Raw genomic sequence first — 27,502 nt, 5'->3', positions numbered from 1 at the left:
ATACAGAAAAGCACTTTTTTTTTTTTTTGCATTTGGCGTGAATTCTAATAGCCTCAATCACGTGCATTTGCATGTGATTAGCGCTATCAGACTCACTCTGAGTCCAATGCACGTTGAATAGGCGCTAATCCCCTTAGGGGCGGATTTTAAAACTCCTGCGCGCGTAAATCCTGCCGGATTTACGCGCACAGGGCCCTCGTGCGCTGGCGCGCCTATTTTGCATAGGCCGCCGGTGCGCGTAAAGCCCCGGGACACGCGTAAGTCCCGGGGCTTTCGAAACGGGGAGGGAGGGGGCGTGTCCAGGGGCGTTCCCGAAACGACGCAGCATTTCGGGGGCGGGCCCAGGGGCGTGGTGCTGGCCCGGGGGCGTGGTCGAGGCCTCCGGACCACACCCCCAGGACCGGAGGAAGGAGCATGGCTGCTGGCGATGCGCGCAAAGGTAAGGGGGGGGTTTAGATAGGGCCGGGGGGTTGGGTTAGGTAGGGGAAGGGAGGGGAAGGTGGGGGGAGGGCGAAGAAAAGTTCCCTCCGAGGCCGCTCCGAAATCGGAGCGGCCTCGGAGGGAACATGCAGGCCGCGCTGGGCTCGGCGCGCGCAGGTTGCACAAATGTGCACCCCCTTGCGCGCTGGTACTTTTTTTCATGCCGGTAGCGAACAAAAGTACCCGCGCGCGTAGTGTTTGAAAATCCGCCCCTTATTGCATTAGGGGATTCATTAGCGCCTATTCAACTCGCATGGAACTGCCAGTTATACAGTGTGCTCGGCTGAGCGCACTGTATTGCATCGGCCCCAAAGTTTGTGTGAAGTCTCACCACAAAAATGTGGTCTAATACATTGGCCTGTAAGTCTCTTGTTTGAGGGCTTTTAGTGCAGATCCTGAACTACCATAGTAGCATTCTCTGAGCTGCCTCCATCCTGTCTATATCTTTCTGGAGTTATGGACCTCCAAACTAGACACAATACTTTGTATGCATGTAGTCAAGAGTTTATGGATATCATACTGAGTGATGCATATAACAATCAGACCTGTTTGAACAAGCTAAAGAACAAACTTATGTCATGAAAATGTAATTTGTAAAAGTACATTAGAGGTAAAAGCAAATTTTCATTTAATATGGTCTAGATTTTTGTTGTTTTGTGGGGAGCGGAGAGCTTAGTCATGTTTCTAAAACTACTGATATATTTTGTGAAAGTGTAACGTGATCCCTGAATGACAGCTAAAATGTATATATAATGCAGCATTCAGACCCAGGTAAGAAGCATGCCAGAACTGTGCCGTGTAAAGACAAAGCTTTTCATTTTTCTCAGCTGCTTATTGAAACTATGTTTTTATTTTATTATTATCAGTTCATAGGAATAAGGAAGGTTACCTTGGATCTATGTACCTATCTGTGAACTTTCTGCAACCAATGCGGCTCGGACAAAATAGCAGACAGTAACTTTCAAACCCGCGCATGGGTGCCCATAGATGTGGATTTTATAACGTGCATGCCGACGCACGCATGTTATAAAATCTGCTACCTGTGCACACATGCGCGCAAGATTTTATATCGGTGCGTGCGAGTGCCATCTCGCACGCGTAAGTGGCGGGGGGAGGGGGGATTTAGTAGATGCATGCAGCGACGGACTAGGCCTTTTCTCCAGTTCCCTCCTAGTCCGCTGCAAATAAAGGAGCAGACTGGGAGGAACTTCCTAAACGCCCTACCTAACCTGTCTCTCTTTTTCCCCTACTAAACTCGACCCCTAACACCCCGCTAACTACCCTACTTTTTTTTTTGTTTTAAAACTTACCTGCTTTCAGAGGCAGCAGCAGGATGCATGGGCCAGTCGGATCTCAGCGTGCGCTTCGGTGCAACAGCGCCTAATGGCGCTGTCTTGGCTCATGCCCCACCCTGACCCCGCCTCCAGCCCGCCCCTTTTCTAAAAATCCATTCTTCGCGTACCGGGAGATACGCACGTGGCTGCAGGCCTATGAAGATCCCTGCAGCGAGTGCGTGGCCCAGACAGACGTATATCTCCCAGGTTTTCACGCACGCAGAGCTTTTAAAATTAGCCCTATACTCTTTAGCAGGACCTCCAGCCATTGCAGTCACGGCAGCATCTTCCCCTTAGCAAGGAATCACAATGATTGGGCTGTTGGCCCCTGCTTTTCTCTACAATGCCACAATCCCCCCCCCCCCTTGCCAATTACTTGACTCCCTTGCAGCCACTTACCACTGGCCTTCCCTGAACCCCATACCAGCTGTACCGCTCTGCTTATGAACGCTGAACTATGTTCACCCTGACAACATTTTCTGTCCCTTTGTACCTTAGGCCTTGTTGACTTACTCAAAATTGATCTTGAAGCGTAATTTCTTTTAAAACCTTCGCTGATATTAATCGTAACTCGGTTTTAGCATTACAGTGTGCTGTGATAGTGTTGCTGAACTGTTATAAGGCTCCAAAAATGCAGGTTTTCTTTTTTCTTTTTTAAAGGATTACATTTTACTATATGGTATTAACCAGGGCTTAATTTGTAGACAAAAAGGAAGTGGAACTGTCAGCGCCCGGGGGCCAAACGCATTTCTGTTGTCTCCCTGGCACCCACTCGCCAAATCCTCCTTGTAGAAATGCTTAAGAGCAAGAAAGTCACACTAATAGAATCCCCAGAAAAGGAATGAACTGACAGATTGTTGTGAATAGTCTATGGGTAAAAGCTTCCCTGACTGCAGACAGGCTGCCAACATTGCCTCTTTCCATCCCTGATAGTGCAAGCAAACAAAAACATTCCCTGATAAAGAATAAGTCCAAGAGTCAAGGACTGTGATGAAAGATTTATAAATTCTTCCAAAATTTCCAATTTTCCACTTCTGACCATCAGGAGAAAAAAAACAAACAAAAAACCATTCTAATTTTGTCTTTTTTTTTCCAGATCTGCATACATCACTGCAGCCTCCTTACACCACACTGCCATCCCCTCACCAAATACAAAATATTTGACAACAAATTAGAAAGAGAATAATGGAGACAAAAGCTGAACTAGAAACCCAAAAAACCCAAACTCTGCCTGCAGTATTTCACCAGAGAAATTTAAAAAAAAAGCATTTTCCCTGTACTGTAAAAATATAGAAATATTCAGATGCGCATTTCCCAACAATGATTCAGAGAAAATCAAAATTTTCACACTTCCCATCTCAGAGAAACAGAAGCAATACCGGTCTCACTCTCCTACCCTCCCAGGCTCCAACAGTCTGGCTCACCAGCCCCCTCTCAATCAGACTCATATGCAGTGGAATAATGCAAAAACAGAAACACTACCATTCCTCATAAAACAAAATCAAAAAGAGCAAGTTTGCTTACCTTAAAAGTTTTTTTCCGGGGATAACAGGATGAATTAGCCATGCTGTCTGGGAGCGCCCCCTGGCGGTCCGGAGCGGAACTTCTCTTAGAATGTTAGAATTAAAACTATATTAGCTCGCTCCTGTGTGCCTGTGTGGTAACTTCCCGCATAACTGACTCTCTCCCTCATTCAATAAGAAAGCATAGGAAAGGAACCATGAGTTAGATTAGGATTGTAGTGAAAAAACTGTCAGGGAGGTGGGTGGGAATGCATGGCTAATTCATCCTGCGATCCACGGTAAGCAAAATTTCTCTTTTCATCAGATAAGCAGGCTGAATTAGCCATGCTGTCTGGAAATCCCTAGCTGTCAGAGATGAAGCATAGGAATTCTTTGTTAAATTTGTGAACCCTTGCAGAGTGTGGGCAGTTTTGGGTTTTTTTAAGATTTTGTGGCATGACATAGAATTTTGTATCCCATCGATGCGTCCGACTTTGTAAAGTGTTGGAGGCAGTAATGGGATGTGAAGGTATCTAGAGAAGACCACGTTGCTGCTTTGCAAATGACTTCAATAGGAACTTGCCGAAGATGCGCTATTTAGGCTGATATTGCCCTTATTTGGTGTGCTTTTAGGCATTGACTTTAGATGTTGAGATTTTGAGGAATAGCAGAATTTAATGCATTGTGTAAGCCAGTTTGAGAGTGGTAATCCTGTTGCATTCGGATTGAAAGAAATAGCTGAGAGTGTCTTGCTGGGTGGATAGTTATAAAAGAGAAGAGGCCTATGGAGTGAGTCAGCCTCACATCTTCCTTGTCTCACCACATCACATGATCTACCAATAATTTAGTTTAAATGCTACTTTATCTCTTTTTAATTGTTGGTGCCAGCAGCCAGGTTCAATCCTGGTTAAGGAGAAACCCATCCAGTCAGAATAGGCTCCCTTTTCCCCAGAATGTTCACTAGTTCCTAACAAATCTAAAGTGTTATGGAGAGTGGACCCCTGTTCCGAGGTAGAGTCAGCACTGCCGAGAAGGAAGTTAACCCTCGTCGGTCTCCACCATCGGATGTGCTGTTGTAACCAAGGAATACTAAGAACTATGGGATGGATGGCTTTCTGGATGATATAGAAGGAGATGTTTTCAATGTGGTTCATGGCAATGCAGCACTCCATAGGAATCGTATGGTGAGTTATCCTCCCCGGTAGGGGAGCTCCATGAATGGAAGACACAATTAACGGCTTAGGACACAAGCAAGTCAGAATGTGCAGTTGCTCCACCACATCTTGTAGAATAAAATTTCCACCAGCTCCAGAATCCACCGAAGCCAAAGTGGAAAACTGCTGATCTCCGCAACATAGGGTAATGTGTAGAGTTAGTGGGGGAGACGGAGAGGTGATGCCTAGGGTTACTCCCCCAATGGAGCCTAGGCTTTGGAGTTTCCCGGACGTGTTGGACAACAGGCAATAAGATGACCCGCTCCACCACAATAGAGACAGAGACCTGCCTTGCGGCGTCGTTGCAGTTCCTCCCGGGAAAGGGGACCCCAGCCTAATTGCATCGGTTCCTCCATTGTTCCTTCAGAAGACGTAGTTTGGGAGGCAGAAGCAGATCGAGAAGGAGTGGTACCTGCTAAATGCTTTCTCAACCTAGAACCCTCCCGGGCTCTTTCTTGTATTCGGCGGTCGATCCACGTTACCAAATCTATGATAGAGTCCAAAGATTGAGGTAACTCCCGGGCTGCCATTTCAGCCTTTATTCTGGGTGGAAGACCCTCCAAAAATATGGAGCGAAGACAGTTCTCTTCCCAATGAAGTTCAGATGCAAGGGTCCGGAATTCAATTGTGTAATCCGCCAGTGATCGCCCTCCTTGCCAGAGTTGAAGAAGCTTGGATTCCGCAACTACCTGTTACCCGGGATCATCAAATACTGCTTGAAATAGTTCCAAAAACTTAGGAAGATTTTGTAAGACTGGATCCGACCGTCGCCAGAAGGGTGAAGCCCAGGCCAGGGCCTTACCCTCTAACAATGACAGGATATATGTAGTTTTAGTAAGATCATCTGGGAAGAGAGAGGCTTGCAGATGAAAATGCATACTGCACTGGTCGAGAAATCCTTGACACAATCAAGGTTCACCGGCGTAACATGGAGGAGTCGGTAATGGTATCACGGATCGGGTATTACTCTGCAGCACCGATGGTAAAGGTGGCGGGGTTGCCTGAGCTGTAGCAATAGAGTCCAATCGGGCATTCAGTCGTTCCAAGAAAGCCGCCATGGATTCAAGTATGCGTTGCTGCTCCATGACCTTCTGTGCTAGCCCGGGAATGGCCTGTCGAGCTGAGGTCTCTGCCGGGTCCATGGCCTTGGTATTCTGTTATGAATTGGAGAGTGGACTCCTGTTCCGAGGTAGTCAGCACTGCCGAGAAGGAAGTTAACCCTCGACGGTCTCCACCGTCGGATGGCAAGGCCTGTTGAAGAAGTTGAGATGAAGGCTTCGTCCTGGAAGCTCGTGATCCCCCCAGAAGGAGCCCGTAGGGACACTGCTGCTGGAACTTAGGAGACTCCCTGAAGAATGAAGATGGTTTGGATGCAGGCGCCTCCTGCAGGTCGTGGATTCCAGATGGCTGGCACCTCCAGCAGGTTGTGAGAAGTCCGGGAGTGTACGTTGAAGAATAGTCCCAATCCAGTCTAAGGGTCGAAATCCAGAGAGAGGTCGAGAGCCGGTCCAGGAGCAGACGGGAGAATGGTCCGAAGCCGATCCAGGAGCAAGAAGGAGAAGGGTCCAGAGCCAGTCCAAGTCGATACCAGACGATCACCACCACCAGTCCGAGGATCAGGAACCAAAGAATCAGTCCAACGAGAAGAGCAGAAGCGGAGCAAGGAGTGGATCCAGGACACCGTCACAGGAACCAAGCCCAAAGCCTCAATACCAAGGCAAGGTCTGGGTGTCAGACCTTGCCTTAAGTACAGGAACCAGGAGGTGGAGTTCCAGGGGGAGCCATAACAATATCTGGTCATGGCTCCTTTAAATATCTTCAGCAGTCGCGTGCGCAGCTCCTAGGAGGCTGAGGGGGAGGAGTCAGACTGCTGAGACCATGCGGCCGCGGCGCGGAGTCACCAGAACAGGGGACTGCCTGTCGCTGCTGGAGACTCCGAAGCTCAAGGTGAGCTATCAACGCCGTGGCCTCCGACCCGACCCTGGTCGCGGCCCACCGCAGTCAGTGGCCATGACACCCGGCCGCAGGGCACCGCGACCGGCGTTCCTAACATAAAGCCCTCTTCCCTGAATCATCAACTCATCCACATATTGAGACCCCGAACCTCAGCCTGCTTCTGGGGTCCTGCACATGGCATTGAGAGCATTTCTGAGAATGTTACCCTGAAAGTTCTGCATGTACATCTCTTACTTACACTATATTGTTTGAGTCAGTTGATGAGGCAGTTTCTTCTATAATCTCTTCTGCTTTAGACACTTGCCTCTCTTTTTACCTGTTCTGTAAGATGCACTAAACTCTAGCCTTGTTTGATCTGTTTAGGGCTAAAATCAAAGGCCTTTACTCAATCCTTATCCTCCTTAACCTATCTGCTACTTTTGGCACTGTTCATCACCACCTACTTCTTGACACTCTGTCCTCACTTGGATTTTCTTACTGCTTCCATCACACTTTAAATGTGTCCTTTAGCCCAGTGGTTCTTAATCTTTTTCCCATCGTGACACACCTGACAGACCACATTCACATGTGTGACACTCTGCTCATTACAATTTACGGCGTAAATAAAAAATAAAGGTCCAGTATTATTTTTATTGTTAAGAATGTCACAAGGAAAAGATACATATTGTATCTGAACAGAAACTGCATAAACAGTAAACATCCCACACCAAAACAGCACCAATTTCCAACACTTAACAGTAACCACCTTACCTAAGAAAAGGCAACACTGAAAATATTACACCAGGCCTTAAGACAATACATCTCCTATTAGGAAAACGGACCAAGTCAGGCTGCTATAGAGCCCTACACATAAACTACACCCCAGCAGAGAACCTCACCTGAATCACATGTGCTAACCCTCACCTAACAAAGAATAAAGAGACCAAAATGCATAACTAGAAGCATGAAGACAAAAACTGAATTGGAAACCACAACAAGCCAGAGTCTCTGTATGCAGTACAACAAAGGAAAAAAAGAAACATTACCCATCCTTATAAAACAAATCAAGAAATATAAAATCAGTAGCAGTAAAACCATACTAACAAACAGAACAGATTATTTCAAAACAGCGGATGAATGGAATATCCAATAATTAAAAACTCATATAAAAAATTTCTAGATACCAATAAAATATTTTAAATTAGCAGACACAAAGATGCAGTAATGAAAAATAATAAGCATACAAAAAATGTTTTGCTCTGCATACCTGGGAACGTTTGATATCCAGCTGCCCTGAGATTATTTTGAATTAGCAGGAGGAGGAATGGTTTGCTTGCAACTTTCTCCTCACTCTCTCTCACACACACACTGGCTCTCAATCGCTTACATATACACGTGCTTTTTCTCTCTCACTTATATAGGCTCTTAATTACACATTTACACACATGCTGTCTATCTTTTCAGGCTTACACACACAGGCTTTCAATCACACAAATACATGCTGTCCTTTTCTCTCTCACACAGACTCTCATTCACATGCTTACAAATATGCTCTTTCTCTCATTTACACACAGGCTCACATGCTTCTTCACCTAAACCAGCTCTCAATCACACACAGACACACATGCTGTCTTTCTCTCACTTTCACACATGCTCTCAATCACATACTCACATGCTCCCTCACCTAAACCAGCTCTCAATCACACACATACTCTCTTTCACATGTACAGACTCTCAATCATTCACATACATGTTATCTCACTCACAACACACACACAGGATCTCAAACACACATGCTTGCTTGCTCATTCACTCACTCTCCCCCCTCCCCCGAACCAGCAGCAGCAGCAGCCTCCTCCACTTCTAACCCTAAAGGCAGCAGCAATCTACTTTATTTTCAGCCCTCGCGGAGCAAGTAGTTCCATCGGCCGTGGGGTTGACGACATTCTTCGTTTTTCTCTGAGCTGCACTGCTCATTCTTCAGACCGCGTCTCTCTTCTTTTCTTCGGGCTGATGCCGAGCGCACTAGCATGGTCTCTTCTTCCTGCGCATGCACCCACTGCTCACCACTTCCTCTTCGGGGCCACGGGGGGCAGGAAGAAGAGAGAATGCTGGTGCTGCTGACTCCTGTTCTCCTGCCGCGTTCCACCTGGGCTTTCAGCATTTTAAGCCCGGGTGTAGGACATGTCTTGCTCAGGCAGGGAGAGCAGCTGGGTCAGCAGGGGACCAGGAAGTGTGGCAACACACCTGCGTGTTCTTGGCGACACACTGGTTGAGAACCACTGCTCTAGCCGATCCTCCATCCCACTTTCAACTGGTGTGCCTCGGGGCTCTGTCCTGGGCTCTTCTCTTCTCTCTCTATACTTATTCCCTTGGTGCTCTGATCTCATTCCTTAGGTTTCAATATTATCTTTATTCAGATGATTCCCAGATTTTCCTCTGTATACCAGAAATTTCATCAAGAATCCACTTCCAAATCTTTGCCTGCTTGACTGACATTGCTACCTGGAGGTCCCACTGTCACCTTAAACACAACATGGCCAAGACAGAACTTATTATCTTTCCCCAAAAATTAATTTCTCCTCTTCCCCGTTCTCTGTTTCTGTGGATAACACTGGTATCCTCCCAGTCCCCTCTGCTCATTACCTTGCAGTTATCTTTGACTCCTCTCTCTCCTCTACACGTATCCAAAATGCTGCTAAAATGTATTGTTTCTGTCTTTGTAACATCACCAAAATCAATCCTTTCCTTTCTTAACAAACTGTCGGAACCCTTAACACCTTCTGCTTAGACTACTGCAACCTGCTGCTGACAAGTATCCCAGTAAACAATCTCTCTCCACTACAATCTGTCCAGAACTCAGCTGCCTGACTTACCTTTCGACAAAGTCACTACACCCATATAACCCCTCTTCTCAAGCCACTACATTGGCTTCCAAAGTGTTTTCTCACGCAGTTCATGCTCCTCTTGCTCACCTACAATAGCCTTCAACCTGCAGCTCTTCCTCTTATCTTTCCCTAAACCCTTCCTCATGAACTCCACTCATCAGGCAAGTCACTCCAATCCATATCCTTCTCCTCTACCACCAGCTGGCAATTCTGTGCTTTCCACATGGCTGCACCGTATGCTTGAAATAGACTTCTTGGTGCATTATGCTCTCTCTGTTCCCTTATTCAAATCCAGTCTAAAACCCAACCTTTTTCAGGCTGCTTTTTGTCTTAACTCCTGATTATTCCACTTAAAGCCTTGATTTTAACCATTTTTTAAATAATGAAATTCTCCAAGTCTCTTTTGCCCTTTCTAATTGACTTGATTAGATTATAAGCTCTACTTAGAAGAGACTATCTCTTATGTTTTTTGTACAGTGCTGCATATGTTAAGTAGCACTATAGAAATGAACAGTAGTAGTAGTTCCTAAGAGGTCCATATTCAGCTGCTAACTTTGATGGGATATTCAGCGGTGCAGTCTCACCACTGAACAAATCTAGCTATCTTAAAGTTAACCGGATAACTTATCTGGCTAGCTTTACCTAGAATTGCCCCCAGCATGCCTCCAAGTTATCCAGATAACTCGGAGATAGTCAGCCAGAAGGAATTTTCAAACTCCATCATGTGTCTGGTTAAGATCAAACTTAGTTGGACAAATGGCACTGAATATGGATCTGTAAAATCCTAAACTTAACTTTTTCAACCTCCAACCTGAACTTTAATATGTCATTAGTACTCACATCTACCATGACAGCGGTTCCTCCCCAGCACTCTCTAAAATCCTATCTAGGTGATGCATGAGGTCTGCTATCTTTGCACCAAGCAGGCAAGTTACCAAGCATTCTTCAAACTCATCAGTCATCCAGCTATCTACATTTATAATGTAATAACTGCAGTCTTATCCTTTCCCATGTAGACATTCACCCCTGGAGAAATTTCCTGTGAGAGAGGATAACTCATCACCTGCAGGGCAGGTCCAAGCTACAGGATCACTTCCTATCACTCCAAAGTGATGGTTTCCTTCCATGTGACCTTGCTTCTCCAAAGTAGCACAAAGGCTACCACAGTGGAGGTGGAACTGCCCTATTATGTCCCTAAAGGTCTGCCTATCTCAATTTATCCTGATCTACTACTCTGGCCTCCAGAGATTGGGCTTGTTTACACTGCACGTACAATCCAATAGTATTTCCTTTTTGGATTTGTGTATCAATAAAACCATAGAAGGTCAGCTTGCAACACGTGTTTTCAAAAAATCCACCGATCGAAAAACTTACCTGCACTATTCAAGCTCACATCCGCTGCCATTGAAAAACAGTCTCCCAGTTTCGCAATTTTTTCGGTATAGAAGAAACTGTACAGATAAAGATGTCTTCAAGCAACAGTCACAAGAAATGATGCTTCAATTTAAGGCCAGAGGATATCCAAGCAGAAGTATAAAAAATGGATATAAGAGAGCTTTGTACAATGCTAGGGAAGATTTATTGTAATCTAAAGGTAAAATTGTGGAATTAGAAAACAGTTTAGCAACTTGCATTACTTGCTATTCTCCACTCAGTAGATAAATCATCAGAAGTATTTGCTCCCATTGGCCAATTATACAAACCATATGTTGTGCACACAGGCTTTGGCTAGGTGTTTCATGAGAGGCCATGAGCAGCTGCTGCGCGGAATAGAAAATGTGTGCCCTTGGACCTCGGTGAACCCGGACAGGAGCTCCGAGGAAACACCGAGGCTGGTGAGACGAATCCGAGTCTGGGTTGAGACGAAGCCCAGGACCCTGCCAACCTGTACAGCCTCAGTGAGGCCAACCATGCAAGGTTGGTCTCTGAGTGGTCCTCCGACTACTCCAAGCCCTTTCGGACCAGCCACTGGGCACGGCAAAGGCAGCAGGCCAGAAAGGAGGCAAGGGCGGATGAAGGCTCTAGAATATAAAGATTCAGACAGGAAGCTTGGGGCGTGAAGACTTAGATGAGAAGCTTGGGATGTGAAGACTCAGATGAGAACCTTGGGACGTGGAGACTCAGACGAGGAACTTGGGATGTGGAGACTCAGACGAGGAGCTTGAGCATGAAGACTAAGGATCAAGGCTCAGGAACAAAGTCAAGTACTGGGTTGAGGCTGCAACGCAGTGCGCCCTACACAGCCCACCAGAGGGCAGACCCACGGGACTGGTTGCAGACCACGCTTGTGTGCTAGGCAGACTCCAGACGAATACATAGAAATTGAAGCCGGAACATGGCGAAGATTCAGAGGAAGCCTGCACCTGGCTGGTCACAGACCACGCTGAAATGGAACAGGTTCAATCAGAGTCTTAGGCATGGATGGAGCAGCCACAAGAACATCCGAGGGCCGAAACGAGATTCAGGATAGGGGACCAAGACGAGACTTGGCTTCAGGCATGAGACACAGGACCAAGATGAGACTTAGCTTCAGGTGAGGATGACCCTCGTTGCATTGCGAACGAGAAGACAGGCCCATGCCATGAGGAGACGAGACACGACATGGCACGTCAGGAGAGGTGGCAATGAGGAACCAAGGGTTCAGGGCATCAAAGTATTTGGCCGCCGCTATTATATGGTGTTGGTGGAAGGCACAAACTTGTTGTGAGAAGAAAAAACAATTGAGAACAAGTAAAAAGATAAGTGCCTCGCTGTTTAAAAAGATATCGGGATAAAGTTTATACAGTAGAACATATAAAGTAATGTTCTTTTAACCAAGTTCAGAACGGCAAGAGGTTTTCCGTCCGGACCTAAATCAGGGCTATAAAGTAAAACGGTTGAAGAATAGTTGCTGTGGTGAAAGTAGAAACCAACTGAAGATAAGAAAAGAAGACCATTTGCTGTGGTGAAAGTAGAAACCAATTGAAGTTAATAAAAATAATTTTAAAGAAGAAACAAAATTAAAGGGGGTACAAAAGACCAGTGACTGAAACAATTGGCTAACAAAATGTTTCTGAGACAATCAGATCTTTTACCAGTACTGAGGTCTTCCCTCTATTATAAAAAACATTTTTTCATAGTCATTTCATTGTGTTATTAATAAAGTTTATATTTTTAATAGTAGAACACAGTAATAAAAATTTGAGAGAATTTCTGACAGCAAAGAGTCACACTCATAACTAGTTATTTGTTGGATACTACTTGCATACTAGTTATTCCCAGATTTTTCTTCTGAAGATTCAGTAGAAGCCTGTACCAAGGCGCGTCCTACACAGCCACCCATGGCTGGTTATGGACCACGCTGAAATGGAACAGATTCAATCAGAGTCTTAGGCATGGACGGAGCAGCCACAAGAACATCCGAGGGCCGAGACGAGATTCAGGATAGGGGACCAAGATGAGACTGGGCTTCAGGCATGAGACACAGGACCAAGACGAGACTTGGCTTCAGGCGAGGATGACCCTCTGGAGGCTTGCTCTGTGAACGAGAAGACAGGCCCATGCTATGAGGTGACGAGACACGATATGGCACACCAGGAGAGGTGGGAACAAGGAACCAAGGGTTCAGGACATCAAAGTAGGAACATCACGGAACATCAGGACTGGATCATGGAACATCAGGAACGGATTACGGAACATCAGGACGAGACCAGGAATATCCAGAAGAGACCAGGAACATTGAATAATGACAAGGGATCCCACGAAGAACATGGAAGCCAGTAGGAGCGAAGATGAGAAGTCCAAGGAGAGACTAACTCCTTGCGAAGGCAAAGAAGGACTGGAAGCTGGGCCCTTATATAGGGCTGAAGATCATAAGATGCCCTGGGAGGAGTCAGGTGGGGCCTGGGGCATATCCAGCCACAGGCCCTTTAAATACTGAAGAAAGGCGCGGCCTTGCACCTTAGGAACCAGGAACAGGAAGTGCAGGACCCTGGACAGTGGCCCTGCGCAGACGCTGAAGACGGAGGAGCAGGACTGGGCCGAGGAGCAGGCCCCGAAGTCAGAGGCGGCTCTCAAGCCGCAAAAGGCAGATGGAGGAGCGGCTCCATACTGTAAGGACATCGGGGTCTGCAGCCTCCGAGCGGCAAAGAGGACAGCTGCTCGCGGCGACTCCTGCCACATTGGGAAGTCCAAGGGCAGCTCCAGGCGGCGAGAGAGGCCTGGACAATGGCGGCCTGAGCCGGGAAGTTGGCGGCTCTCGCCGTGGGATGGCAGCTTGTATGGCGGCTCCTGCCGCGGAAAAAGGCCCGGTATTGGCAGTTCCTGCCGCATGGGAAAGGCCCGACTTCTGCGGTCTCTGGGACACGAGGTAAGTGCCTGCTCACGGCTAAGCCCGCGAGCAGGAGCGCAACATCATAGAAGGTTTTCAAGATATGGATTTCAGAATGGCCTATTCTCATTCTCAAAATCTGAAGGAAATTTTGTGTCCTGCACTGTTATCCTCAGCAGAGCACTATAGATAGAATAAAACCTTTTGGTCATTACAAATGTGGACACTGTTCAATTTGTTTCCAAACTTTGCAAATTAAAGAATTTGTCAACATGGTAACCAAACATAAATATACACTGAGGAATTTTACTACATGTGCTTCAACTTATGTAGTGTACATTATTGTCTGCCTTGTTCTCATTATTATGTGGGCCAAACTACATGGACATTCCGACAGTGCATATGTGAACACAGAAGCTGCATCTAAAATAATAGGAAAAATTCACCATTGGTTGCCCACTGTGTGAAATTCAGTCATCGGTTTGAAGATCTAAAATGGTTCGTGATAGATATTGTCAAACCTCCCATAAGAGGAGGAGATCGGGCACATAATTTATATACACGTGAACAACAATGGATTTTCAGAATGCAGAATGAAGAACTGTCAGGTCTAAATAGTTCAATAGATTGGTCCAGCTTATAACGAATAATGCTTTGATTCAGGTTCTGACACAGCGATTTAATAATATGTTGATTAAACATCTATATTGACGTCATTATGTCATTTGGAAGTAGCCGATAAAAATAGAAACCTTATATGCACTGTTCACCATTGTGATTTAAAGCCCAATGAGTAAGACATGGCGTGACAGTAATCATAAGTAGGTCTTTGTCCTGTATAGATATATAAGATTGTAATGGTTCTTGTTATTAACGAGTATCTTTTGCTGTTAAAGATTTTTTCTAGACACAACACTGCCCTGCACAGCTTATCACGAAATGTTGCCAACTTCGGCGTTTTTTTGGTGTCTTGGCGTCTACAGGCAATTCTCAGTGCTCAAATTCAAAAGAAAGAAAATACTTCACTGAGATACCGTAAGTATTCCTGACACCTTTCAGGCACTTGATACAGTGCCAATGAAATTGTTACAACTGAATGTGAAACTGTTTTTCTGGCAGCTTATTTAAGCGCCTCTGAGATTTCTTCACCGGGCATATGGTATTTTATAGACTGTATATTTGAATGTATAAGACACACAGTGGTACCGGCTGACTTGAATTGCCAGTTCAGCAAAATCAATTGAAAGATATATATTGGTACTGGCTAACCTGAATTGTTGATTCATCAAAAAAAAATTTCAGGATGTGGCTAATAGTTTTTTAAGAAAAACTTATAAATAAAAAAAAAATAGTTTTTCAATAAAAATATAAAAGAGGTTTTTATGGCTGATGATTGCATTGACTGGGTCATATTCTGACTATCTAAATTCAGAGAAATAGCAGTGCTGAGGTCTTTTCTTCTATTTATTAAATTACATTCATGCAGTCAAAAAATAATAACCATTATACACAGGCCATTTTATAGTTTATTGTTCTCTGAGAGCCAGGTGCTCTTTGCACTGGATGCAAACATATGACCTACCTCCAAGAGGTAAGATAGCCATATTTATTTGTCCAAACACTAGTTGGCTCCTATTATTTTAAATATTCACCCTTCCCTTTAATTGGACAGTAGTCTATAAATGTAGATTTGAAATAGGAGTGGATGAGAGGGAAAACCTAACAAGTAAACATCTCTATCACACTCCCAAAAAACAAATAATATAAAGCTCTAGCATATGCCCCTTAGCAAGCAAACCAGTTTAGCAAGTTAGACAGACCCTGTACAACATCCAGCAGCAACTTCTTCAGCTCCCTGCACATGTACAGGAACTTATGTTCATAACTTTCCTGGCAGTGGAAAATTACACAGGTAACAGGAAAGTTATGCATGTAAGTTTAAAAACAAAGGGGGTTAAAAGATCAGGCAGATGGAGCTGTAGTGGGTAGGCAAATTTGTGGTTATTTTGCCTTAAAATACACAACACACTTTTTTATAAGTATAAAACTTTTTACTTATAAGTCTGAGAATAAGCAATGAAAGCATTCAAGATTAGATTTTACATTAAGAATATTTACAAAGATACTTCCCCTCATAGTTTCCAGTGTGAGTCTTAAATATCTTAGAAAAACGGAAACACAGTGATGGGAAATCAGGGACAGTTCGTCAGGAATTTTAATATCCAACAAGCTTTTCTTCTGATCTGTTCTTTTTCTGATTATAAACAGTTTGTCTGAACTTGTTTTTTTTCTGTTGATTCTTCTGACCTATGCCCCAGTTTCTTCTCTGGGCTACTCCCATGTATTCTTGTCATCTGCGGAGGCCTCAACTGTCTGTCTGATCATATCAGCAACAGTTGGGTGTAGCTAAGTTGCTACTGTCCTGTTTTCCCTGTTATCTGCACTGTTAGCCTCCTGAGTAACTTCTCGTTAATATATATGATCTCATTACTTGCTTCTTGTTACAAGCTTGCTAAGAAAAATGGCATATTTATTCTCAGAACTTATAGGTCTTATGTTGAGCAATTACACTAGCTATATTAGAGATTTTCTTTATTCCACTAATTTCTACTGTGGGATAAAGTTCTTCATATTAACTAAATAACTCCCTACATAATTTTTCTACAAGAACCAGGAGCAGGCATGGCAAGGCTGACGTGGTACCTGAGGACCCACGTGCCATAAAAGGAGGCAAAACCTGGGCTAGGGCATCTTGGTTAGCAGGGGTCCCCATGTCCCACCAGCCGAAGAAAAAGTCAGAGCCCAGAGTGAAACAGTGCAGCTAGTAAGGTTCCTTAGGCCCTTCCAGACAAAGACAAACACTTTTTCTCATATCCTGAAACATCTACAGGAGGCCAAATACATCCACTGCTCAGGCTGTTGATGCAACCAAGGAGGCTGAGTCTTAAACCCCCCATCAGTCCAGAATTATAGAGAGTTCTGTTACATGGTCTGGGGAAGAAAAGAGGAGGAGGGATATTGAGGGTGCAAAACGAGGGGAAGAGTGGAGGTACAGTGATGAAAAGGACAAGGAGATGAGTGAATGGAGATGAGAGAATAAAAGGGCATGAGGGGTGAATGAAAGTGGAGGGAATTAGTTGGGGTGTGAGGAAAGAGTGATGGGGAGGAGGGTGACAGGAGGAGAGTGAGGAAGAAGTGATTTGGGAGGAGGGTGGGAGAGTAAAGGTATTAGTGGGGGAATGGGTGTGTACAGAAAAGGGGGAGAGGAAGTGAGTGGAGATAGATGGGAGGTGGGAAAAAGCTGCACTGGGAAGAGTAGGGGAAAGAGAGATTGAAGAGCAAATGGGGAGTACAGGCATGATTGGGAGAAGGGGTGAGGAAGGAAGCACTGCATTGGGATGAAGAGGAGAGGGGAGGGAAGGAGAGAAGGAGGAGAGAGAGGGCTACATGGGGGGGGGGAGCAACAAGTGCATTTGCCATGTACTCCTGCCATCTACCACCCTCAGAAAAAAATATAAGAGGGAAAAGGAGGCAGGAGTTGTAACCGGACACTGCACAAGAAGCTGTAAAACTGGCCTGTCTGGTCAAAACCAGTCAGTTGGTCACTCTACATTCAAAACATGTTGCACTATTCAATTGACTATGCCTAGGGACTTTCATTTTAAGTTTTATTTGTTGTGGAAATATCAATATTATGAACCCCTCTCACAAGAGATAGAGATTTGAGCATGCTACTATTTAAGTGAACTGCAGCAGAGAAAAAGAAAGGATAATGCAACTATGTAACTTGAGTGGCCAGCCCAGGAAATTGAAAAGATTGCCAGATCCCTTACTGTGAAGGTACTTAAATGACCATTGAATAGATTAGTTAGAGAGTCGGGTAGGGGATTTGCATGTCACAGCCCCCTGGATTACTGCTGGTACTTTTGCAGGAAATATCACTAAAAAATCAAAGGATTCAAACACCTAAATTACAGAATTTTGATTGGGTAAGGGATTCATGAGAGAAATGTACCGGAGAACAGTCCTAGGATGCAAACAGATACTCTGACTAACAAGGGTATTCAGACACTTGGGTGCCAAGTTCCCAGACAACAGCAATATATGACCAGGCAGGATGGAGAAGCATGCACACTGTCTCTCTCCATGGTCCTGCCTGGGTCTTGGCCTTTTGGCTGAAAGAAGGTGACCCATACAGGGTCAGACAACAGAGAAAGCAAAAGCCAGGCTGAGAGTAGGTGACTTATCCAGGCTGGCTAACAGCACATGACTGGCCATGAGCTTAGCGGAGCGTAAATCATTGAAAGCTGAGATTGCAGTGGGCCAGAACCACTGAACACTAAACAGCCATGAGCCTAGTGGAGCTGGAAAACCCTCCTACCAAGGGAAGAGAACGGAAGGACAGCAGCAGATCTGAAGATCGAGCAGTCCACAGGAAGCAAGGGTAACCCAGCTCCAGACCATGAGGTGGAGTTGGGTCCCCCAGAAGAGTGTGGACCCCAGCGGCAGTCCAGAAGGTGGAGTCGGGCCCCCAGGAGGGCATGAACCACAGCAGCAGTCCAGGAGGCAGAGTCAGCTCCCCCAGGAGGGCATGGACCCCAGAGGCAGACCAGGAGGTGGGTCCCCCAGGAGGGCGTGGACCCCAGCATTGGCACAGACCTTTTAGCAAAGTGGACCTCTCAGTGGAGCAGAAGGAGTCGGTTTATTTTATTTATTTTTTATTTATTTGTTTTATATACCGTCAATTTGGAACAATCTCGACGGTGTACACTCAATTATATAGAAGATACTATATAATAATACAATAAAACTATATAATAATACAATAAAAAATGTTAACTTTTAGAAAAATAATAAAATTAATAGCATAAAAAATTATTTGCAACCTAATAAAGTAGATCAATAAAATACACCAAACTTAAAACAATATTAGTTTAAATACAACGGACCCTCCTGAGGCTAACACTGCTCACCAGCCTAGTTGCATCTTTTCACATGGGTAAGACTTGGAGAAAAGAAAGGGGAGAATAATAATAATACTTGCTTAAGCGGGAACATAAGAGGTCCCTTCTATTCCATATGGTGGTATACTGTGGGGGCAACAACCCCAAATTGCCAAAAAGTAAATGTTCTTGATATCTTCTAGAAATGTATATAGTTGCATGGCCTACTACCACAAGTAAATAAGTGTGCTGTTTGACAGCCTATTTACAATGTACATAGTCATGTACAAATGTATATGCTTGTATAGTCTAATAAACCTGTATATATTTGTACATACTGCCAGCCTTGTTCACAGTCCTATTTGTTTTCCTGGGGTGCAGGGAGAGAAATCCCACCCACTAGGGACGGATTGGCCTATCGGGGGATAGGGCATCCCCCGGTGGGCCGGTCGCGCTAGTCACGTGCTCGGCAGACCACGTGGTATCTCCTGGGCCGGCCTGGGCAGCGAATCCCCGGGCCGGTCTTCATCGGGAATCCGCCACTGCCACCCACTAACACCTTATTCCCCAGATGGAAGCACCAGGCACCAAGAATGTGAGGACTGAAAGAGTCTGCCCTGGAGGGCTCCCACTTCTAGGAACACCCCGCGAGGTAAGCGGTCAAGGGGACATCACAATTATAACATACAAAAAAATCACTGGAGAAATGACTTTTACACTGATTGTTCTCTTGTTTGTTATAACAGTCATTTTTTCACAGAATTTTTTTTTTTGTTATAACATTGAAATTCACAGAAAAAAAAATGAAAATGAAGATCCCTATCTATGTCTAAATTCGGCCCTGCCTTAGTTCTTTGTGGTATTTGAAATCAGCACTACAGATACCATAATCCATCGGGAGGGAACTGTGTGACAATAAAACCAGAACTAGTCGAGTATCCTTGCAGGACTGGGGCTCCTTAGCATCTGGCTGGCCGACTCCTGGGATATCTTAAAGCAGTGATTTAGGGCAGCAGGCGGCAAGCCCTGCACACGGCTCTCCACTGAGGCACGATAAGAAGAAACCGCCAGGGGCGACATAGCAGAAGTGAGCTGTGCTGTAACAATCAAAACTACAACTCCCGACAAGCATCAGGCAAGGGGGAAGTACCGTACCCTAAGCGTCGGTGGCAACATCACGTGCCCGCGACAGCTACTAAAAACCTCAAACCCACTTGCGCGCGCTCCCACGCTTTCAGCTTCTCCTTCGCGCTGTCACGCGCAGGAGTTTCCGCGCCGCACGTGCCAGAGCTGCGCAGTCCCGCAGCAGGCAGCCATGGCTTTCGTCACTCGGCAGCTTCTCCGTTCCATGTCCTCCGCCAGCGACCCCGCCACGGCCGCGGCCAAAAAAATCGCCATCAAGCAGGTCACCGTCATCGGCGGGGGGCTGATGGGCGCCGGGATCGCGCAGGTGAGAGGCACAGGCCGGAGCTGCCAGCAAGTCCGCCCCACTAGTGTGTGTGTCAACTCTGTGTCACGATCTGACGGCGTTTAGTACGGAACGTGACCCCCTCTTCTCCTTGGGTTGCAGCGTTGCCCTCCCCGCCCTCGGACCTGATAAAGGGACAGTTTCTGCACCGGTGGCCAGCGGTTTGTGCTGACTTTTCGGCTCTCGGACGTTGTGTCCCTTCCAGTGCGGGGCTGGTGGAGGAAGTGTCCAGGGTGCCCCCCTTGTTGGGGATTAGTTTTCCACGGGGCAGGGAGATCAATGTTAGCCCGATTTTTTTTTTTTTAAAGGCACGGGTTTTAGTTCCAGTAACACTAGTATGTGTTTAAACCGTTACATTATAATGCTTTCCTTTATTTCGAGTTGCTGTAGATACTAACTTAACATCTTTGCATTCCCCAAGTACCATCTCTTTTCCCCGATCGCACCAGTGTCCTAGTAACATAGTAGCTGTGAGCAGGTTAGAACTCTGGCCCACCCGGCTGCCCATCCATTATGTAACTCCAGACTCTATTCCATCTCTGATCATTTCCTTCTCTTGCCGATAACCACTTCTCTTAGTATCTCTACTAACCGTGCTTAAATTTTGTCACTACTGCGGTTGTCACTACCTCTCCGTTAATAAACTATTCTAGGCATTTGCTGCTTTTGGTAAAGCAGTATTACCCCCCTTTTTTTTTCTTTTTTTCCTGAGCCTGTCTCTCTCCCGACCGCATATTTCTCATCTGTAATTATTTTCTGAATTTTCCCTCTTTCCGCAGAGGGACCTTTGCCCATGCCTTGTGTTCCCATTTTTTTGTAGTCCTCATCTCCCCTGACTCCATTTTTTTTTTATGTCCGTGAGAAGGTACAGTCTCCAAATGTGAACACACTGTGCCAGGTGGAGTCTTACTACCTATGGCATGGCAGTGATAAACATATAACATGATAGATCTAATCATCTACATTACCTGCTCAGCTTTATAGTCTGGCCTTTCCTATCCCTCAGTTTCTTTGTGCTTAACTCACGCTTTATAAATTCTGATACTGCTCTCATTTTCACCATCTCCTCATGGAGACTGTTGCATGCATTGTCCATCCTTTTCTGTAAAGAAATATTTCCTTAGATTACTCCCAAGTCTGCTTCCTTTCACCCTCATTCCATTATCTTTTTGGTGATTCTTCTCCTTTTTTACCTGAGAAAAAAGATTAACAAATAAAAATGAAAAAATATATAAGAATTCCTTTTAATGTGCTAATTAATAGATTTCTTGACTAGCTTTTGAGAGCTAGTACTCTCTTCTTCAGCTCCAAATTCAAATGAGCAAAAGATATCACCAGGAAATATGGTGCACTAACAGAGCAGCCAAACTACTTACTGTGGCTTGCAAAAGTATTTTTCAGTTTTTAATTTTATTTAAAAAAAAAATGCAGGAACATAATGAATTGTTACTTTGAAATTTTACTTTATAAGCATACTGGTTTGCAATAAACATATTTTCTGGAACAATCTTTGTAAGTATAATTTGTAATCCACATAAATCTGACATTTTAGGGTGTTGAATACTTTTGCAAGCCACTGTATACATGCTTTAAAAAAAAATTGTGCTTACATGTAAGTTCCATACTTCCTTGGAGGGCAACTTTACATGAGTGAACATGTGCACATACTCTACCAATTACCTGAATAGTTTCAAAGAGACCTTGTGCTCATGTTTTTGCTTAGAACATATTTGATAAAGTCTGCTTGTGCAATGTGTACACAGACTTTTCTGCTCTGTAGCCTGTTACAAAATTATCCTATCTGTATTTCTAGACCTGCTTCATCTTTGTGTTGTGGAATTTTTTTTTAACTTGCATGTTTGAATTAAGGGAGAAAGCCCAAGTAACTCATAGGAGAACTATTTATGCCAAAGCAGCTTTGCTCTTTGGAAACCTACAATGATTTGTGTAAGTTACCACCCACGTGCTTCTGTCTGCATGGAAGTTGATGGCATCCTTTCTATTTAGCTGGGAAACTGATCTAATTTGCAAACAGATTTCTGGCAAGACCTGGTGTTCATGATCTGCAGCAAGCGATCAGTGTCTGTCATGGACTACCTATTCACATCTGTGAATAAATGTTTAAAGTTGTATAGTACCAACAGGACATTTGTTACTTTCAAACCAGATCTGTTGAGAATTTTGGATGTCGATGTGTTCAAAGTAGTGGGTCTAGGACTCCTTGTTGCACTGCCATAGACCCTGAGCAAGGTCTCCCTGCCAAATAGTGTTCCCTCCTGTCAGAGGTTCTAGTGTTGGGAAGAGGGAGTCTTGTATAGATACATTACTGTCTTAAAACAAAGCTGTCTGCTTTGGACCTGTGTTTTGGAGTAAGTTCATATTTCTGTCTGGTTAATTTGTGCCAGAGTTCAGCCATCTCTGTAGCATTACATTGCTGATTGCTGAGTCTGGACACTGCCCTATAGCTTTCCTATCTCAACTGCAACGCCTCAGCTATCCAAAGTCCAGTCTTTCATGAGTTTATTACTTTCTAAAAAGTCTGCAGCATGTAAGGATTTGTGGTTTTTGTGGTTGCTTGCAAAAGAAGTTGGGAGCTGCCAGCATATTTTAGGAGCCAGGGGAAATCTTGTTTTCTTCATAATTTAACTTTTTGTTTTCTTTATTTTACATTCATGAATGATCTTGATGTTTGTCTATTTCTATCTAAATATATTGTATAGATAGATGTTGCAGTGTGATATGGGCATACATTAACAGAAAATTGGTTAAAAAAAAAAAAAAACAAACCCAAAAAAACAGACTTAAATTCTTGCGTCATAGCATGGACACAAAGGCAGTATGAAGTCAGTTTGTGACAAGTGTTGGCTCAATTTGCGCCAAATTCATTTTGGCCTCTGGAGTCCAAATAGTGGGAAATAAAGGATTTAACTAAATAGCAGCTGATAGAAAAGATGATTAGTGAGAGGCTACACAGGATGAGGTTTAGGTATTAGTGTAGGGGTTAGGGGCCACTTTGACATTCAAAGTGAGATGTACGAACAGAACAGTGCTTACTTGTGAAGATTTGAGGACACTCACCCAAAGCTGAGATTTGTGCAATGTTTTCTCAACCTAGCTTGATGGACTCTCTACCTGGTAACATCAAGCTAGGTTGAGAGAACATTGCACAAATCTCAGCTTTGGGTGAATGTCATCACTCCGAGGGTCATATCGCATGCGTTAAGGGCTTATCGCATTTTGATAAATGAGGGGGTTAGTTTTCCCAATAGAGATTTAACTCGCAAGGGCACCATATTAAATACACAAGTAGTTTGAATGTTAGATTTTGTTTTTCTGAAGCAAATTTAATGGTAAAGAATTGCCTTCAAAAGTTTGAGGACACATGGAACATTGTCCAAGACTTCTATCTCTATTCCAGGCAAAGACTCATCAGTAAACACAGAATGTACCACTGCATTGTGAATGTTGCACCCTCTGCGCAAAGCAAAGTGTGAGGCAGAGATTCGGAGAGAACCATCTCTTCTCAAACTTCTCTACATACAAAATAGCCACGTTGGGGGCCATTATTGCCCTCCATGGCTGTCTCTTTAATTTGCTGAAAGAACTGTCCATTAAACATAAAACAAAGAAAAAAGTTGTTTCAAAGCCGGTACTGCCTACGTCCTTATGAATGTCCAACCCAAGTCTGCAACACTTCAAATATTTGTAAAGCCAAAGGCATGTGAGTACATGAAGACAGTTTCTATTGTAACCAACCAGATTATTAAAGGGACCAGTATACTTTTCGAAGACATCAGGAATGTCTGAAGAATCAGAAATATAAGATGGCAAAAGTGGAACAAAGGATTGTGAAAACTTATCACCAAAAACTGCCCATGCGATTGTCACTTCTCCACAATGGCATTTTTTTCCATCTGTTTGGCTTGTAACAATTCTCAGTTCTTCCACTTTCTAGTTTTAATGGGCTAGGGCAAATCTGTGGTGGTCCTGCAGGTAAACGATGACATGCTCCTTGGCTGCTCTCGGTCAGTGGATAGGTCAGTCTGGAGTGTGTACTGCCATGTGGAAGGTTCCCGATTGGATCCTCGAGTCAGGTCTTCTGCTCCCTGTGTTGGCTGAAGCGGGAGGGTGCCATCATCATTGCTTAAGGTTGATATCTAGTAGCTGGATTCAGGGGGCCCATAATTGCAGGATTTTGGAAGGAGCCCTTTTGCATGGCCCCTGGCTGAGAGCTATCTCGGCAATAACCAGACTAGGTGTTTTGGAAGGATGAGGAGGAAGATATAAAAAGAGAAAAATCCCTAGGTAGGTGCAAATGAGCTGGAAGTACAAAGGAGGGAAAAATACTGAGAAACAGTGATTTCTGATCTGTTTGCTCTGTAGCAACAGTATGAACAAAGTGTTGCAGTATGTAGAGAATTTGTTCATTATGGATTGTTTAGTAGAAGTGTTTAATTTTTTGCCAATTTCACATGTTGAGTGACTCTAAATATTGTTCATTGGTGTGAATGGGAGGCTGCTACGTTAAGATTTCTGAAATTTGTTTCCATATGGTTGGTATTTTTCTAGCAATGTTTCCTGGCTCCTGTTTGGCATCATTTCTTAAGTACATAAGATATGCCATACTGGGTCAGACCAAGGGTCCTCCAAGCCCAGTATCCTGTGTCCAGCAGTGGCCAATCCAGGCTATAAGTACCTGGCAAGTGTTTGCATGGGTAGTGCTTTTACTCTGCCAAACAAATGTTTTTTCCAAGGTCTCACAAGACTATTTACCCTCTGCCCATCCTGGTTTCATGGATATTTTGAATGCACAGAGTACTTTACAAGTTGTTGGGTTGTTTTTTTTTAATCCATGGAAGAATTGTACACTCATCACTCTTCCTATAGCGTGAACAGATTCAGGTTGTACGTATCTCTTGCTGTTCATCAATAGATGCATCGGTGATACTTCATGGCACTTAATGTTCTGAGACTTTGTGGGGGGGAGAAAAAAAAGCTTTTCTGTTGATAAGCAGGCTGAATTAGTTATGCTGTCTGGGTGAAGCAGGCTGAATTAGTTATGCTGTCTGGGTGACATCATTCAATGGCACACTACGTGGAGCACTCTCTCCAAGAATACAGAGTTTTGCTCTGCTGCGCATGTGCAGTGGTTCCCTTACAATTGTGTGCTCTTGTAGTTCTCAGTTCCATTTTTGTCCATGCTTCACATGGACATGTAGAAACTCCTCCATCTTTTTCTCCTCAGAGGACTTGTATTTTTCACTTTTTTCTGCAAGCGACACCCCAAAAGCACTTTAAGTGCTAAAATATCTAAATCCCGGGTTTAAATATTGTCAGTGCAAGCATATCATGTCTGTAACTGATGGGCATAATTATTGCTATCTCTGCATGGGCCCCAGACCATGACCAGGTCTCATGCTGCAGCTGCGGGCGCATGTCCCCCAGAGCACAATGCCAAAGAGCCCAAAAGATCGCTGCTTTGCAGGAGGATGGGGCTCTTCAACGTCAAGAAGTTATGCCTGTTCTCGGAGTGTTTGACTTGATTCTCCCTGGGCCCAAAGAAACACCATTAGGACTCACTTAAGTGGGCTACATCCATGGAGCAGTCAAGAAGTGTGTCTAAGCACACAAAGCTTTCTTAGTGTTTAAACAGGTGGATCCAGAACAAGTGGGTTATGCACCTCTTCCAGCAGATGGAGACGGAGCAAAGCTGACATAATAGTATATATACACCCCTGTAGTGACATCAGCTCACCTGTATTCTCCATTTCCAGCAGATGATAGACATGCATCTCCCTACTGGGCATTGCTTAAAGTTTTTAGAAGGAGAAAAGGAGGAAAATAATTCATCCGCTCTCCTGTGGTGATAGCATATGGACCCTCTCGCATTTGAGAAATCCTGAGGTGAAATATATTGAATTCCTCCCTCAGATGAATTTCTTGGTCCAGTAGCTGGTTTTCACCTGAGTGGACTTAGTTGTAAAAAAAAAAAAAAAAGCTGAAAGGCAAGTGGGTGCAGGAAGCAAAGCACGGTGGTGAAGGTATATGCCCTCTTCCCCCCCCCCCCCCCCCCAGTTGGAGACCAACTCCGTACTCAGCCGAGACAGGCTGAGCTAGGTAAAGAAGAATGGAAAAAAAAGGGTGGGGTGGGGTTTGTAGGGATTCCTCTCCCTTTCGGTCTCCTTGCTCGGCATGCTGATCTGATGTTTGTTCCTGCTTCTGGAGGAGCTTGGGAACTGTGGGTAGCCTGAAGGGTTGAGCAGCCATTTTTGGCTTAGGTTTTACTTGTTCTTCCTCGTGGTAGGCCGTGGTGGTGTTTTGCATGCTTTTCCTGCACATTAGGTAGCTCTCTGCAGTTCTGTCGGTTCATGTGAGTGCCTGGGTGGGCGTTCAGTGATAGGGGACGTCTGTGCACGAAGGTAAGTGTGTGCGCGCATAAACAATCTGAACGGCCTTGTGGGACCACAGTTTTTAGGCCCTCATAGAGGCACAAGGTTATACGCCTAAATTATGGACGTCTAGTTTTCTGCAATGCAGATACAGCTGGACGCACACTTCTCAATAGCCTGTTAAATCATATTGGCAGACTGGTGCCTCTAACAAAGAAACCCGAGTGCCTTACCCTCTGTGCTGCTTGTCATATTCAGGCATCTCAGCCTGGCATTCCATCTTATGTCAGTGCTGCTTGGAAGCTCAGGGGGAATTGCTGTAATCTGATTTTACTACGCCTGGTTCTTCTCGGTCTGGGTAAAGAGATGCCAGAAGGGTTGCCTGACTTTGGAGCTCCCCTAACTGGTTTTTCAGCGGGGGAAGGTAGTTCAGTAGTCACAGGATAGGTGCTCCCTGGATTTGGCATGGATCCCTCTGCCTTTCTTGGTTGGAATTTTTTTCAAGGATTGCAGATTGGTCAGAGTCACAGACGGTGAAATTACGCATGCCTGGTGCTGTGGCTAAGTCTGTTACGCCTAGATCAGTTGCTAGTCTTCCCATTAGGTATCCAGATAGCACGGATGATGAAGCTGATCCTTACTCCTTGGAGGTTGGAGAAATTCCTCAGGGATTGGAGCCGTATAGAATTGTTTTTTTTTCATAGGGATGAGTTACCAGCTCTGGTTTCCCAGACTTTGAAGATGCTGGGAGTTCCTGGGTCTGAATCCATGTCTGAGCTGAAGAAAAATCCCATTTTGATTTCTTTGCGTAAAGCCTTATGTTTCTTCCTGATTATGGAGGCCATTTAAGAATTGATTGATCTTGAGTGGGGTGGCACCAGAAGCTAATTTCAAAGGGGGATGAATCTTGGAAGGACTGTACCCCCTGGATCCAGTGGCGAGAGAGCAACTGTTTTCCAAAAGTGGATACACTTGTGTGTGCAGTCACCAAGAGGACAACTATTCCCATAGAGGGATGCGCAGTCTTGAAGAATGCACAC

The 27,502-nt window shown here is 44.7% G+C and overlaps 1 protein-coding gene across 1 annotated transcript in view; it reads left to right on the top strand.

Annotated features, from left to right (window-relative positions):
- Positions 1-19,811: 19,811 nt before the first annotated feature.
- Positions 19,812-27,502, top strand: part of HADH (hydroxyacyl-CoA dehydrogenase) — a 114,401-nt gene continuing 106,710 nt past the window's right edge. Inside the window, exon 1 of the mRNA XM_029596734.1 lies at positions 19,812-20,055. Coding sequence (XP_029452594.1) covers positions 19,921-20,055 — 135 coding nt within the window. The 5' untranslated portion in view covers positions 19,812-19,920. The remainder of the gene's footprint in view (positions 20,056-27,502) is intronic.

Source organism: Rhinatrema bivittatum, chromosome 1, assembly GCF_901001135.1.
Source record: "Rhinatrema bivittatum chromosome 1, aRhiBiv1.1, whole genome shotgun sequence".
Lineage (NCBI taxonomy): Eukaryota > Metazoa > Chordata > Amphibia > Gymnophiona > Rhinatrematidae > Rhinatrema > Rhinatrema bivittatum.
This window is presented reverse-complemented; position numbering and strand designations above follow the sequence as displayed.